Below are 15,937 nucleotides of genomic sequence, written 5' to 3'. Positions count from 1 at the left end.
ACACACACACACCGTAGTGAACACACACACACACACACCGTAGAGAACACACACACACACACACACAAGAGCACACACACACACACACACACACACACACACACACACACACACACACACACACACACACACACACACACACACACACACAGAGTGAATTTGCTGTCATTTAAATTTAGTTTATACATTAACATATAAAAAAATACAGGTTTGGAACAACATGTAAATAAGTATTTAAAAACAGAATTAAGTTTTTTTTGGGTGAAATATCCCTTTAAGAATGTTTATCAATGCCAATCATCTCAAAAAGGCCTATAATAACTTATGATAACTACTTAGACAAGCTATTTATTATATATATATATATTTCTCAAACCAAATAATAGTATTATTATAGGTCCCTCTAATACTAAAACGTAAGGTAGGCAGCTCACTATGATTTGAGTCACGGCCGGAGAGAATCATAAGTGGCCTTGAGATGTTCTACTGACCGTGGCTTTGGAGGTGGAGGTCCCTCCATCTTTCTCTTCCTCTCCATGATGAGTGTGTAAGCCTTCATCCATCTCTTCTTCTCTCTGATGTGTGTGAGCATCACTCCTCTGCACACATGATGGTAATGCAGAGGTAACACAACGCGACTCACGAGCGCCCTGCAGGCCGCCATGACACTGCGCTGTCCGCGAAAGAGCGACGGAAAGCGAGAGGGAAACAGTCCACAGCGCCACTACGTGTCCGGAGCGCTGAGTTTATAGTGTCTGTCAAGGTGGACTCCATAGAAAGAAATGAACATGCCAAAAGTGACTGTAATTACCCATAGTTGTGTACTATCTTTTTTAAACGTTAACCCAAGGATCCCAGGTGCGTGCTATTTTTTTAGGACAACAGGGTAAAGAAGACTGTAAATTAATATATGCACTTTTCTCAATGTCATGTGTATTATTATTATTACATGCTTCTTTTTATATTTAACTTTTTTTTTTTTTTAAATAATCATCAATATGGCATTTACTTATTAGTACAATATTAAAAGCATGAATGACCATGGCACTTAATATAAGTTCCAGTGTTGTTATTGTTAATTAAAACAAACTACTAAAAAAACATTTTCGGTAAATGAAATAAAGCTGAAATAATATATAAATATTAGATGAAAAGCTTAAACAAAAATTAGAAATATTGCCATGGCAACTAACTGGAATAAGCTTAAATTGGAATACTGCAATAATGACAAATAACCTGAAACAAAATTATTTTAATTTATATAGGGGAAAAAAACACCTAACAAAATAACTAAAATGTAACTTAAAACTTAACTTGAAAATATAATAAAAAATATTAATAAATACTATAATAGAATAAAAATAACACTGAGTACACATTTTGCAGCTTTGTTTGGATTTTGTTTTTTTACTTTTAATCTGTCATTCTTAAGACCGATAATTATACTTTATCTTCAGAAATGAAGAAAACAAGCAAATCCAGACAGGATAGAGTGCAGTTCACTACTGTTGTCATTTATTCAAATAAAAGCGTCTACAATACAATGTTTATGACTTTGTGAGAGGAAAACTGAACGTGTATCATTTCAGTAATATCCTGCAGAAAAGGTTGTAGCAGAAATAACAACATCAGAATATTACAATAATGGGTTGTTGTACATAAACAATGACTAAACTCACACTTAACAAGTATGGTTTCTATGTTTCTAGTAACATAGATGTACACAATGTACCTAAAATCACAACAGTCCCTAAATATTATTATTATTATATGAATTTCTTTTGTCTATGATATATCAGTGTGTTCCATTCCATTGGTCTCTGTAAAAGTTTTTGTATAGTAAACCTAAGGGGAAAAAAAAGATTACAGCCAAAGTTCAAAAACAGGTGAAGTAATATATACATCTGGTTCATGCTTGGCTTACACACAAAAAAAACAACAACCCAAAAAGTAATGTACCAAAAAAAAAAAAAAAAGTACAAAACCAAGAAAAAGAACAATTATATAGAACAAGAACAAATTATAAAAAAGTATAAATACATATTTATAATAATAAAATAAAACAGACAAACTCAAACAAAGAAGCTATCCCTGACTTTACTGCTCTTGCTGAGAAGAAAATAAAATGTTTTAGCCATTCAAAAAACATGGCTAAAGTTTGACACATAGAGCAGAGGGGCGTTCTGATTTTGCCCCTCCCACATTGCTGAGTCCATGTAGCTTTAGCGACGGAACCACACCCAGCTGTTGATAAGCCAGAAAGCTACAGTGATGGAATACATGAACATTTCTCGCTTGACTCTCTCTTTGTTCTCCTCCTCCAAGAGCTGCAAACGCCGATTCAGCTTGACAATCTGTAATGTAAGAAATTAATACTTTTATTCAGCAAGGATGCATTAAATTGATCAAAAGTATTAGTAAAGACACTTATAATGTTACCAAAAAAAAAAAAAAGCTGTTCTTTTTAATTTTCTGTTGAACAAAGATTTTAAAAAAAATTATTAAAAGGGATAGTTCACCCAAAAATGAAAATTTTATCTGCTTACCCCCAGGGCATCCAAGATGTAGGCGACTTTGTTTCTTCAGTAGAACACAAACGAAGAGTTTTAACTCAAACCGTTGCAGTCTGTCAGTCTTATAATGTCAGTGGATGGGAATCACGGCTTTGAGATCTCTCAAATGGACCATTGACACTATCTACAATCTCAATTAGGAGTGTCAATGGTCCATTTGAGAGATAGGTGGCAGTAAATCACTTATAAGTCTGCGATCTGCCGTAAAGCAAGAAGAAGACACCTCCTGCACAGGCTGAATAAGAAGACGCAAGCGCGCTCAGGACAGTTAAATCATTGCGGTGAAAATCAGAGGTAAAAAACTATATAAATACTGTTCAGTTTCTTGCACAGACCGATCGTTTCGTGTCTTTACACATTAATGTATCGTCACGAGCCGCAGGATTTAATTTGGTTTCGTTTGTGTATGTTTTATAACTCTCAAAGCTGTGATTCCCATCCACTGACATTATAGGACTGACAGACTGCAACAGTTTGAGTTAAAAATCTTCGTTTGTGTTCTACTGAAGAAACAAAGTCACCTACATCTTGGATCAAATTTTCATTTTTGGGTGGACTATCCCTTTAAGGTTTCCACAATGATATTAAACAGCACAACTGTTTTCAACATTGATAATAATAAAAAGATCAATAAAGGCATCGAATCAGCATATTTGAATGATTTCTGAAGGATCATTTGACACTGAAGACTGGAGTAATGATGCTGAAAATTCTGCTTTGCATCACAGGTATTTTTTTTCACAGTTTTATATTTTTAATCAAATAAATGCAGCCTTGGTGAGCATAAGATACTTTTTTCCAAAGACATCTGAATGCTAGTGTGCATAAAATATGTTTTTATCTTTTACTTTTTTTTTTAAACACTGCACAATATTAAGCAGTGGAATAATACCTGTCTGCGTAGAGAGGTGGCGTCCACGACAGCCATGTCATCTGCTCCTCCCTCTATAGTCGGGTCCAGTGGGGCCAGGGCATGCCTGTCAAATACATTATTTAATTTCATAAGACACTGAGAATGTATTGAGAGGACAGAGAGAAAAACAAATTGAGAGAAAAAACAGATGAGAGGGAAGAGATGAGAGGAAGTTACCTGTTGTCATGCTGGGGGTTAGAGAGGGTTGAACCCCCTCTAAGAGATGGCTGGCTGAGAAGCGGATATGGAGAAAGTGAGAGAAGGAAAGGACAAAAGAAGACATACACAGACAGACAACTTTAATAACATGCAAATGCGCTTTAACTAATATAAAATATGTATATGCTGCAGGTGGTCTTTGTCTCACAGACCCTGTCAACATTTTTTCTAATCAAATAAACCTTGCAAAAGAAACCAGCCAACTGCACAGATGTAAACACAACAATATTAATTTTAGTCTCATTTTCAGACAGTGGTTTTACACAAACCTACAATAGAGTTTAGTGCCTGTCAGTGAAACTGAAGTTAATGCCAAGCAGGTCACAGAGCACAGGAAATGAGCTCATAAATAACACCTGTACAGTGCAGGTATTCACAGAAACCCAAATTAAAGGAATGTTCCGTATTCAATGTAAGGCTGAATCATTTCACAGCATTTGTGGCATAATATCGAATACCAAAGAAAATAATTTGTACTTGTCCCCAAGTACAAAAATAAATAAGTTACAACCATTTTCAACATTGATAATAAAAATTGTTGCTTTAGCAGCAAATCAGCATATTAAAATGATTTCTGAAGGATCATGTGACGCAGAAGACTGCAGTAATAGCTGCATGAAATTCAGTTTAAACTACATTTGCAAAATTAATTACATCACAGCCATAAATTACACTTTAAAATATGTTACAACAACAGTTGTTTTAAATTGTAATTACTGGTTACTGTATTTGTGATCAAATAAATGTATGTTGGTATTTTAAGGAATATTACAATAATAAAATAATCTAAATATAATAAGTTCTCATGTAAAAAAAAAAACAAGCTTCACATTTCATTTTTTAAATATAGCTGATTTTTTTCTTAATTTAATTAAAATAATAAATTTTTTTTTTGTGGTTATCATGCCAGAAATGCTGTCAATAGATCTTGAACTTGTAATGAACACAAACATTTCTTTAAAAACTATACAGCAATGCCACAAACTGCTTGTGTAAACTTAACTGAAATCTAAAAGCTCAGGGGAAAAAGAGAAAGGATTCAAACAAAAGAGAAATAAATAAAATCTTGCGCACATTACTACTCATGCTAAACACAAAACCCCAAACCAAGAGGCTGAGAAAGAAATGGAGCTTAGGAAAGCAGCGTGTCCACATCCAACAGCAAACAACACAAGCTGTCATTTAACAAACTACCTCCTAAAATTGAAATGTGTAGGGTGTTGTGCTTTGTTGTTTAAAGTATGACATTTTGAGGAGGACTTTTTGTCTGTCAGTCCTAATATGCTTAGTGTATTTTCTCACCAAATCAGAGTGACACGTGAATGTCTATCTGTCATAGAGGACTTTGTTCCTGGCCTAATCTAACACATTTGATTGGTTACTCAGTGAAGCAACATCTAATTTAGCCAAAAGTCAGTCTCTCACGGCAGATTCAGGCGGTCTGATGTCAAAGGTCACCTGCGCTGGTTCTCGTCCAGGACCTCCAGGACCTGCTGGTAGGCCCGACGTGTGGTTGACTGGATGAAGGAAAGGACACCGCGGGCGTTGAAGAGGTTAAACCCGTCCTCGGCACCACCGAGAGGAGCCATAGTGCGCAATGCAGCAGAGGGGGAGGCAGTCATACTGACCGAACCACACACACACAGAGAGAGAGAGAGAGAGAGAGAGAGAGAGAGAGAGAGAGAGAGAGAGAGAGAGACGTAACGAAAGTACAAGAAAGGAAAGGTAGAAGATAAGAAAGAGAGAAAGTCCAACAAATTTTAGGTTTCAGAAAGAAGGAAAAAGAAGGAGAAAGAATGAAATAAAAGTCGGAGAAAATAAAGACTGCAACAGATGGGCAACAGTCTCACCATATATATATATATATATATATATATATATATATATATATATATAAACAACACTAGGTCACAACCTAGGGCTGGACGATATGTCCAAAATTGATATCACGAGATATTTCTTAATTTCGATACGATATAATTCCGATATCGATATGAACACTATTATAAAAAAAGCCTCATAAAAACTGCCAAGAACACCTACAACAGATGTCTGTTGCATACAAACTTCTGAAAAAATAATTTTCCAAGTCTATGAAAGCTCTCCTATAAAACTATATAATATTTAAGAAAAAGAAACAGCACAAATAAATTAATGTTTACCTTATTTCAAACTATGGTACTGACATACATTACCAGTCAAAAGTGTTTGAACAGTAAGATTTGTAATGTTTTTTAACAAATTCTCTTCTGCTCACCAAGCCTGCATTTACTTGATCCTAAATACAGCAAAAACTGTTTTTTACTATTTAAAATAACTGAATTGAAAATATTTTAAAATGTGATTTATTCCTGTGATTTCAAAGCTGGATTTTTAGCATCATTACTCCAGTCACATGATCCTTTAAAAATCATTCTAATGTGCTGATTTGCTGCTCAAAAAATTTATTATGATGTTGAAAACAGCCGAGTAGATTTTTTTCAGGTTTCTTTGATGAATAGAAAGTTCAGAAGAACAGCACCTGCGGCTCGTGACGATACATTAATGTGTAAAGACACGAAACGATCGGTCTGTGCAAGAAACTGAACAGTATTTATATAGTTTTTTTACCTCTGATTTTCACCGCAATGATTTAACTGTCCTGAGCGCGCTTGCGTCTTCTTATTCAGCCTGTGCAGGAGGTGTCTTCTTCTTGCTTTACGGCAGATCGCAGACTTATAAGTGATTTACTGCCACCTATCTCTCAAATGGACCATTGACACTATCTACAATCTCAATTAGGAGTGTCAATGGTCCATTTGAGAGATAGGTGGCAGTAAATCACTTATAAGTCTGCGATCTGCCGTAAAGCAAGAAGAAGACACCTCCTGCACAGGCTGAATAAGAAGACGCAAGCGCGCTCAGGACAGTTAAATCATTGCGGGGAAAATCAGAGGTAAAAAAACTATATAAATACTGTTCAGTTTCTTGCACAGACCGATCGTTTCGTGTCTTTACACATTAATGTATCGTCACGAGCCGCAGGATTTAATTTGGTTTCGTTTGTGTATGTTTTATAACTCTCAAAGCTGTGATTCCCATCCACTGACATTATAGGACTGACAGACTGCAACAGTTTGAGTTAAAAATCTTCGTTTGTGTTCTACTGAAGAAACAAAGTCACCTACATCTTGGATCAAATTTTCATTTTTGGGTGGACTATCCCTTTAAGGTTTCCACAATGATATTAAACAGCACAACTGTTTTCAACATTGATAATAATAAAAAGATCAATAAAGGCATCGAATCAGCATATTAGAATGATTTCTGAAGGATCATTTGACACTGAAGACTGGAGTAATGATGCTGAAAATTCTGCTTTGCATCACAGGTATTTTTTTTCACAGTTTTATATTTTTAATCAAATAAATGCAGCCTTGGTGAGCATAAGATACTTTTTTCCAAAGACATCTGAATGCTAGTGTGCATAAAATATGTTTTTATCTTTTACTTTTTTTTTTAAACACTGCACAATATTAAGCAGTGGAATAATACCTGTCTGCGTAGAGAGGTGGCGTCCACGACAGCCATGTCATCTGCTCCTCCCTCTATAGTCGGGTCCAGTGGGGCCAGGGCATGCCTGTCAAATACATTATTTAATTTCATAAGACACTGAGAATGTATTGAGAGGACAGAGAGAAAAACAAATTGAGAGAAAAAACAGATGAGAGGGAAGAGATGAGAGGAAGTTACCTGTTGTCATGCTGGGGGTTAGAGAGGGTTGAACCCCCTCTAAGAGATGGCTGGCTGAGAAGCGGATATGGAGAAAGTGAGAGAAGGAAAGGACAAAAGAAGACATACACAGACAGACAACTTTAATAACATGCAAATGCGCTTTAACTAATATAAAATATGTATATGCTGCAGGTGGTCTTTGTCTCACAGACCCTGTCAACATTTTTTCTAATCAAATAAACCTTGCAAAAGAAACCAGCCAACTGCACAGATGTAAACACAACAATATTAATTTTAGTCTCATTTTCAGACAGTGGTTTTACACAAACCTACAATAGAGTTTAGTGCCTGTCAGTGAAACTGAAGTTAATGCCAAGCAGGTCACAGAGCACAGGAAATGAGCTCATAAATAACACCTGTACAGTGCAGGTATTCACAGAAACCCAAATTAAAGGAATGTTCCGTATTCAATGTAAGGCTGAATCATTTCACAGCATTTGTGGCATAATATCGAATACCAAAGAAAATAATTTGTACTTGTCCCCAAGTACAAAAATAAATAAGTTACAACCATTTTCAACATTGATAATAAAAATTGTTGCTTTAGCAGCAAATCAGCATATTAAAATGATTTCTGAAGGATCATGTGACGCAGAAGACTGCAGTAATAGCTGCATGAAATTCAGTTTAAACTACATTTGCAAAATTAATTACATCACAGCCATAAATTACACTTTAAAATATGTTACAACAACAGTTGTTTTAAATTGTAATTACTGGTTACTGTATTTGTGATCAAATAAATGTATGTTGGTATTTTAAGGAATATTACAATAATAAAATAATCTAAATATAATAAGTTCTCATGTAAAAAAAAAAACAAGCTTCACATTTCATTTTTTAAATATAGCTGATTTTTTTCTTAATTTAATTAAAATAATAAATTTTTTTTTTGTGGTTATCATGCCAGAAATGCTGTCAATAGATCTTGAACTTGTAATGAACACAAACATTTCTTTAAAAACTATACAGCAATGCCACAAACTGCTTGTGTAAACTTAACTGAAATCTAAAAGCTCAGGGGAAAAAGAGAAAGGATTCAAACAAAAGAGAAATAAATAAAATCTTGCGCACATTACTACTCATGCTAAACACAAAACCCCAAACCAAGAGGCTGAGAAAGAAATGGAGCTTAGGAAAGCAGCGTGTCCACATCCAACAGCAAACAACACAAGCTGTCATTTAACAAACTACCTCCTAAAATTGAAATGTGTAGGGTGTTGTGCTTTGTTGTTTAAAGTATGACATTTTGAGGAGGACTTTTTGTCTGTCAGTCCTAATATGCTTAGTGTATTTTCTCACCAAATCAGAGTGACACGTGAATGTCTATCTGTCATAGAGGACTTTGTTCCTGGCCTAATCTAACACATTTGATTGGTTACTCAGTGAAGCAACATCTAATTTAGCCAAAAGTCAGTCTCTCACGGCAGATTCAGGCGGTCTGATGTCAAAGGTCACCTGCGCTGGTTCTCGTCCAGGACCTCCAGGACCTGCTGGTAGGCCCGACGTGTGGTTGACTGGATGAAGGAAAGGACACCGCGGGCGTTGAAGAGGTTAAACCCGTCCTCGGCACCACCGAGAGGAGCCATAGTGCGCAATGCAGCAGAGGGGGAGGCAGTCATACTGACCGAACCACACACACAGAGAGAGAGAGAGAGAGAGAGAGAGACGTAACGAAAGTACAAGAAAGGAAAGGTAGAAGATAAGAAAGAGAGAAAGTCCAACAAATTTTAGGTTTCAGAAAGAAGGAAAAAGAAGGAGAAAGAATGAAATAAAAGTCGGAGAAAATAAAGACTGCAACAGATGGGCAACAGTCTCACCATATATATATATATATATATATATATATATATATATATATATATAAACAACACTAGGTCACAACCTAGGGCTGGACGATATGTCCAAAATTGATATCACGAGATATTTCTTAATTTCGATACGATATAATTCCGATATCGATATGAACACTATTATAAAAAAAGCCTCATAAAAACTGCCAAGAACACCTACAACAGATGTCTGTTGCATACAAACTTCTGAAAAAATAATTTTCCAAGTCTATGAAAGCTCTCCTATAAAACTATATAATATTTAAGAAAAAGAAACAGCACAAATAAATTAATGTTTACCTTATTTCAAACTATGGTACTGACATACATTACCAGTCAAAAGTGTTTGAACAGTAAGATTTGTAATGTTTTTTAACAAATTCTCTTCTGCTCACCAAGCCTGCATTTACTTGATCCTAAATACAGCAAAAACTGTTTTTTACTATTTAAAATAACTGAATTGAAAATATTTTAAAATGTGATTTATTCCTGTGATTTCAAAGCTGGATTTTTAGCATCATTACTCCAGTCACATGATCCTTTAAAAATCATTCTAATGTGCTGATTTGCTGCTCAAAAAATTTATTATGATGTTGAAAACAGCCGAGTAGATTTTTTTCAGGTTTCTTTGATGAATAGAAAGTTCAGAAGAACAGCATTTATCTGAAATAGAAATCTTTTGTAACATTATAATCTTTTTGATCAATTTAAAGCATCCTTGCTAAATAAAAGTATTATAAATAAAATAAAATTGCAGTGCTAAATAAAATGTATATACCCCCCCCCAAAAAAAAAAAATTATACTGACTCCAAGCTTTTGAATGGAATAATGTATAATGTTATAAAAGCTTTTTATTTCAGATAAATTCTGATCTTTGGATCTTTCTATTCATCAAAAATATTCTCAACTGTTTAAAATATTGATCATCATCAAGTCAGTATATTAGAATTATTTCTGAAATTTAAAATAATTGCTTTCAAATAGAAAGTAGTTATTTTAAATAGTAAAGATAATTCAAACTTTTACTGTTTTTGCTGTACTTTGGATCAAATAAATGCAGCCTTGGTGAGCAGAAGATAATTCTTAAAAAAACTAAACATTAAAAATCTTACAGTTCAAAAAATTTAGACTGGTAGTGTAGGCTGATTATTCTTATAGATTGAAACAAATGTGCTTCAGCCAGGATAAAGAATATGAAAAGTTGCTGCAGAAAATAAAAAAATTGAGCAAGAACAAAAACATGTTGCTGGAGATGGGCTTATTATTGAAAATGCAAATTCATTCTCTGCCAGCAGGAGGCGCTTTTAGAGAGATAAAACTAGCGGTTTCCCCGATAACTGGCTGTAATCAAAGCAGCTCGGCGCATGAGCGCTACTTTATCAGATAAAATGAAAATGTCATCGAAACGTTTCTGAAGACAGTCGGTTTCAGATACATTCATATTAGGGCTGCATGATAAATCGCATGCGATATTTAATGTGCATCTTGTCAGTAAAGCCGGTTCTGTAATCAGCGGTAAAGCTGCACCAAACCACGTTCATAATCGCGCGATTTTTTGCGCAGCTTGTTAGTGAACAACGGCTCTTCTGTAGTAAATGCTGCTCAATGTGAAAGCACGCACGTGATGGAGATTTACGCTGATTACAGAACCGGCTTTACTGACGAGATGTGGATTAAATATCGCATGCGATTTATCGTGCAGCCCTAATTCATATAAAACACCCGCGCCGTGTTATGATTTTGAAACGTGCAGTGCTCATGTTTATTCAACGAAGTCGCCGCAAATAAATCAACGTATGGGAAACACTGGTAATGTATATCGAAATATCGGAAATGTGTTTAAAAATCATATCACCGTTATTGAAAAAAAATTATATCGCGATACATATTGATATTGATTTATTGTCCAGCCCTAAAATACAAACCCTTCAACAAGCAAAATCTCATCCTTTTAACAACACAAACACACACAGGGGTCTCTAAATATCACAACCTCAAAAGTGGATTTAAAACGGCTGAACTCACATCAGACGATGTAAACGATTTACTGTTTACTGAACTGTAGAATCCATCTACACTAATCCAAACAGACACAACTTCAACCTCTGGGATCCTTAAAGCAGTCTGCTTCAAAAATAGTGCACATCATAAATACAGCTCAGGTATTTGTTATGTGAATCTCATGTCTAGGTCATATTTCACCAGCCCCATTTTTCTTAAAGAAAAAATTATTAACTACTAATTAAGCATATTTGTTCATACAAGACTTGGACATGTTCTAAACAGGTTTTGTGTAATTACTGATGTAACAGTGATGATTTTGTGAACTGTTAATTCATATATTTAACTTTGTTTATTGTTAATGAATATTGTTTATTATTAGTTAATATTGTTACATAATTAAATACACTACAACTTAAAAGTTCAGGGTCGGTAGGATTTTTTTCTTATGCTCACCAAGGCCGCATTTATTTGATTAAAATACAGTTATGAAATATTTGTACAATTTAAAATAGCTATTTTCTCCGGCAGCCATTACTCCAAAGCTCAGTGTCACAATGATCCTTCAGAAATCATTCTAATATGCTGATTTGCTGATCAAGAAACATTTTTTATTATTATCAACGTTGAAAACAGTTGTGCTGCTTAATATTTTCGTAGAAATTGTAATACTTTTGGTTTAGGATTCTTTGCTAAATAGAACATTTTTTTCAAAATAGAAATCTTTTGTATCATCATAAATATTTTTACTGTCACTTTTGATCAACTTAATGCATCTTTTCTGAATAAAATTATTAATTTCTTTAAAAAAAATCTTAATTTTAAGCTTTTAAATGGTAATGTGCATTTAAATACAAACAAATGTTATATTAATATATTATTTCCTGTTAAAATGTTCTTTTTACTAAACCTAAATTTAGTTTAAAAAATGTGACCCTGGACCACAAAACCAGTCATAAGGGTAAATTTTTCTGACATTGAGATTTATACAGCATCTGAATAAATAAGCTTTCCATCGATGTATGGTTTGTTAGTATAGGACAATATTTGGCCGAGATACAACTATTTGAAAATCTGGAATGTGAGGGTGCAAAAAAATCAAAATATTGAGAAAATCGCCTTTAAAGTTGTCCAAATGAAGTTCTTAGCAATGCATATTACTAAACAAAAATTAAGTTTTGATATATTTACGGTAGGAAATGTACAAAATATCTTCATGGAACATGATCTTTACTTAATATCCTAAAGATCTGTGGCATAAAAGAAAACTCAATAATTTTGAGCCATACAATATTTTTTTCGCTATTGCTAAAAATATACCCAAGTAACTTAAGACTGGCTTTGTGGTCTAGGGTCACAAATGGTAAAAATCTAAACTTTGATAAAAGACAGTTTGGCTGATGGACGTGACGCATTTAGATTAGTAGCAGAAGCCGTACTAGTCTTCATTTTATTGGGGTCTAGAAAAAGAAAAAGTGATGCTGGTCAATGGTGGGTTTACGTACTTTTACTGACAGACCAGCCAATCGGAAAACAGAAAACACAAGTATGTCAAAACAAGGAAACAACAGGCTGAAGAAAAATGACTGATCTGTTTTTTTTAAGTACAAACCCTCCGTGTGAACAGCTCCTCGATGCCAGGAGTGGCCATTCATTAGAATAGAATAGAATAGAATAAAGAACAATAGAGTAGAATAGAGCTGTCAAGCAGTCATGGCATGAGGGAAACTGACTAACAAAGCAACTCTAAACTACACGGACCAATATCACGTGTTGTTTAATATTGTGATAAAATTGGTCTCGACCATGACTGACAAGTGTTATTGCGCCACTCCTGTACATGCAATAACATGCACTGAGGTTAAAAAAGCACAAAAGCCAAACCGAAAGGGCTTGAAACTATACAATATACAGTACGTGCATGGTTCTAACTCACCCCCTTTGAGTCAGCATCATGAAAGGAGAAAGAGAGACACCAGGGAGGAGGAAAAACATATAATTGAGTGAGAGGGCCATGTTGACAGGGCAGAGGTGAAACGAAAGTGCATATGCATGTGTATTCGTGATTTTGCACTCACATGGAGTCGTTTCTGGCGAGCTGGCCACTGTGATGCACACTTGTGTTCTCGCTGACCGAGCGCTCTCTACGCGTCCTGGTTTGCATGCGCACCTGTGTGAAGCAGAAAAAGTAAATACAGACAGGTGTTCCTCATTTTATTAAACCCAAGCTGACACATTGTTATTCTTTTTTTAGTGCTGTTCATTACCAGTCACATTTACACAGCTTCCGTCTTGCTAAATGTGGTCTGCCCCACTTACTTCTTCGCTGGGCTGACTGGCGGAGCTCGGCTGCTCCATTTCGAGAAAGTCGATGGGCCTTTCGCTGAGTGTGAGGACCCGAGGTGGTGTCTTGAGGGACAGTGTTGACTCCAGTGGGGTGGACTGGATGAGGTCCAGATCTCTGGGAAACTGCATGGAATTACTGTCTCCTACAAAAGAGAAATGAAAGTCAGTGGGGTCCAAAACAACTTTTTATTATATAAACAAAACTCTCAGAGAATATTTACTAAAATAAAATCTTCTTTTGTGTTCCACAGAAAATTATGGAAGCCCATAATTGGAAGCCCATAATTTTTTCTCATAATTGCGAGTTTATATCTCGCAATTGCGTGTTATAGAGTCAGAATTGTGAGATGAATTGCGAGATATAAATTCACAATTATGAGAAATAAGGTCAGTAGCAATTCCAGTTGCATCGTCCTGATGCCAGTGAGTTTCTTCAATGAGTTTATAGTTAAATGCCTGAAAAAAGGTCTGTGCTTAACAAGATTTTCACGTTTAATTCTAAATAAAATACATCAAATTTACTAGTCTGCTTTATAGCATCATTGTGTTTAAAATCACATTCTTGCTAACTACTCTAACTCAAACTGTTGGTGAAAATGTTTTTTTAAATATAAAGAGTGAAAGCTGTCAGAAGCTTAGTGGTGTAGTTCATTTATAGCCTGTGTTTAGCTTTTTATTTCTGGTGTTTGTATATAGACTTCAAAATTCACAAAAGTTGTGCTCATTTGTGAATATTATCATGATGAACAAAATATGTGAGTATCATGAACTTGTGTTGGTCACAGAGCCTATTTTCGGCAATAATCCAAAAGCCAATGGAAAAATCCTATTGGGTTTTTGTCAAGGGAACCAGGGTGATGCGAACTTCTGGGTTAGCCAACAAAAATCATCACTGCAGCACTCAATACACTCTTTTATCCCACTTTAATGTGCAAAGATCTTCCCATTTCATACCTGCACTACAATTCTCTCGGGAACGTGCATCATTGCCGTGTGGAGCATCTCATGCTCTGAAAGTTCCTGCTCTTCAGGGTCATACGGAGCCACTTTGAGCTGCTCAGGAATACGCATTCTCTGACTGATGCCCTCTGTGTACTCCAGCTCATAGTGGATCCGGTTCATCTCCGCCATCTCGGCTGTGGGAGAGGGGAAAGCTGCTCCATTCATCTACAGGGAAAGAGGAGGAGGCCTGTGATGTGAGGACCTAAACATGTCAATCAATCAAAAAATTCTAAAGGAATGTGCACAGAATTCCTATTGGAATTCTATCATACATTGATTTGAAACCAATCTGAAAAGATTCAAATGGGATCAAATAGGAATCCTCTAAAGACTGGAATACACAACAACACGACTTTAAAAATATGAACAGATTTTTAAAACACTAGGCATCATACACTTATCGACTTTGTAAATAGTGACAAAGGCAAACTGGCCACCATACACTACATGACTGGGGATCACACACTACCAGACTTTCAAGTTGTTCCGATCACAACAAAATCATGCAGGAACGTGTGCCTTGTTGCTAGGAAATGCGTGACAAATGAAAACAACATGTCTTCTAAAATGGCTGAAAAGCTCAAATAAATCGTAGTCTGTGACCATCATACACTATGCGATTTTCTATGGAATCTGTCAACTCCAATCTGCAGACTGGCACTGACTTTTGGCAACTAGTGTCAACTTCTCCAGACAGTAAATCGGTGGGAAATCAGGGCAAAAATTTGTGTAGTGTATCCCAGGCTTAAGAATCAAATACAATCTTAATGGATTGTTGGATTGGCTTGTACCACAGGAATGGATTGTTCCTGTGGCTCAGTGGTGGAGCATTGTGTTAGCAGCGCAAAGGTCGCGGGATCGATTCCCAGGGAACACACATACTGATAAAACATGTATAGCCTGAATGCACTGTAAGTCGCTTTGGATAAAAGCGTCTGCTAAATGCATTAAAATGTAAAAAAAAAAAAAAAAAAATGGATGCACACAATGTTTTGATATTTTCTTGTGTTAATTCTTTCCCGTACTGTGCTGAATCATTTTGAATGAGCTTTTATTTTTATGTTTTCATTTGAATTATATCTACGTTTTAGTAACTTTCTTATGTGCATTTGTCATTTTCATGACTTTTTATCATGTTTTTTATTTCTATTAAACTTTAACCTATTTTTATTTCATTAATTTTTTTGTAATTGTAATACTTTAATACAAAATTAAACTTAAAGTAAACTTTAATACTTTAGTAATTTATCTGATACTAAACTTTTTTTTTTTTTTT

At 35.2% G+C, this 15,937-nt stretch overlaps 2 protein-coding genes across 2 annotated transcripts in view; both read right to left on the bottom strand.

Moving 5' to 3' along the window:
* LOC107582228 (39S ribosomal protein L44, mitochondrial-like) overlaps positions 1-714 on the bottom strand; it is a 6,700-nt gene extending 5,986 nt beyond the window's left edge. Inside the window, exon 1 of the mRNA XM_016267981.1 lies at positions 492-714. Within this exon, the coding sequence (XP_016123467.1) occupies positions 492-664 (173 nt within the window). The 5' untranslated portion in view covers positions 665-714. The remainder of the gene's footprint in view (positions 1-491) is intronic.
* A 1,342-nt stretch (positions 715-2,056) lies between these two features.
* Positions 2,057-15,937, bottom strand: part of LOC107582227 (mitochondrial fission factor homolog B-like) — a 20,734-nt gene continuing 6,853 nt past the window's right edge. The window contains exons 2-9 of the mRNA XM_016267978.1: positions 14,619-14,826; positions 13,633-13,808; positions 13,392-13,483; positions 13,250-13,252; positions 8,938-9,102; positions 7,438-7,491; positions 7,240-7,324; positions 2,057-2,354 (exon numbers count right to left, since the gene is read on the bottom strand). Coding sequence (XP_016123464.1) covers positions 2,223-2,354; positions 7,240-7,324; positions 7,438-7,491; positions 8,938-9,102; positions 13,250-13,252; positions 13,392-13,483; positions 13,633-13,808; positions 14,619-14,826 — 915 coding nt within the window. The 3' untranslated portion in view covers positions 2,057-2,222. The remainder of the gene's footprint in view (positions 2,355-7,239; positions 7,325-7,437; positions 7,492-8,937; positions 9,103-13,249; positions 13,253-13,391; positions 13,484-13,632; positions 13,809-14,618; positions 14,827-15,937) is intronic.

This window comes from Sinocyclocheilus grahami, unplaced genomic scaffold (assembly GCF_001515645.1).
Source record: "Sinocyclocheilus grahami isolate Dianchi unplaced genomic scaffold, SAMN03320097.WGS_v1.1 scaffold42.1, whole genome shotgun sequence".
Taxonomy (NCBI): Eukaryota; Metazoa; Chordata; class Actinopteri; order Cypriniformes; family Cyprinidae; genus Sinocyclocheilus; species Sinocyclocheilus grahami.
Note: the sequence above shows the minus strand (reverse complement) of the source record. Positions and strands in the feature narration are given on the sequence as shown.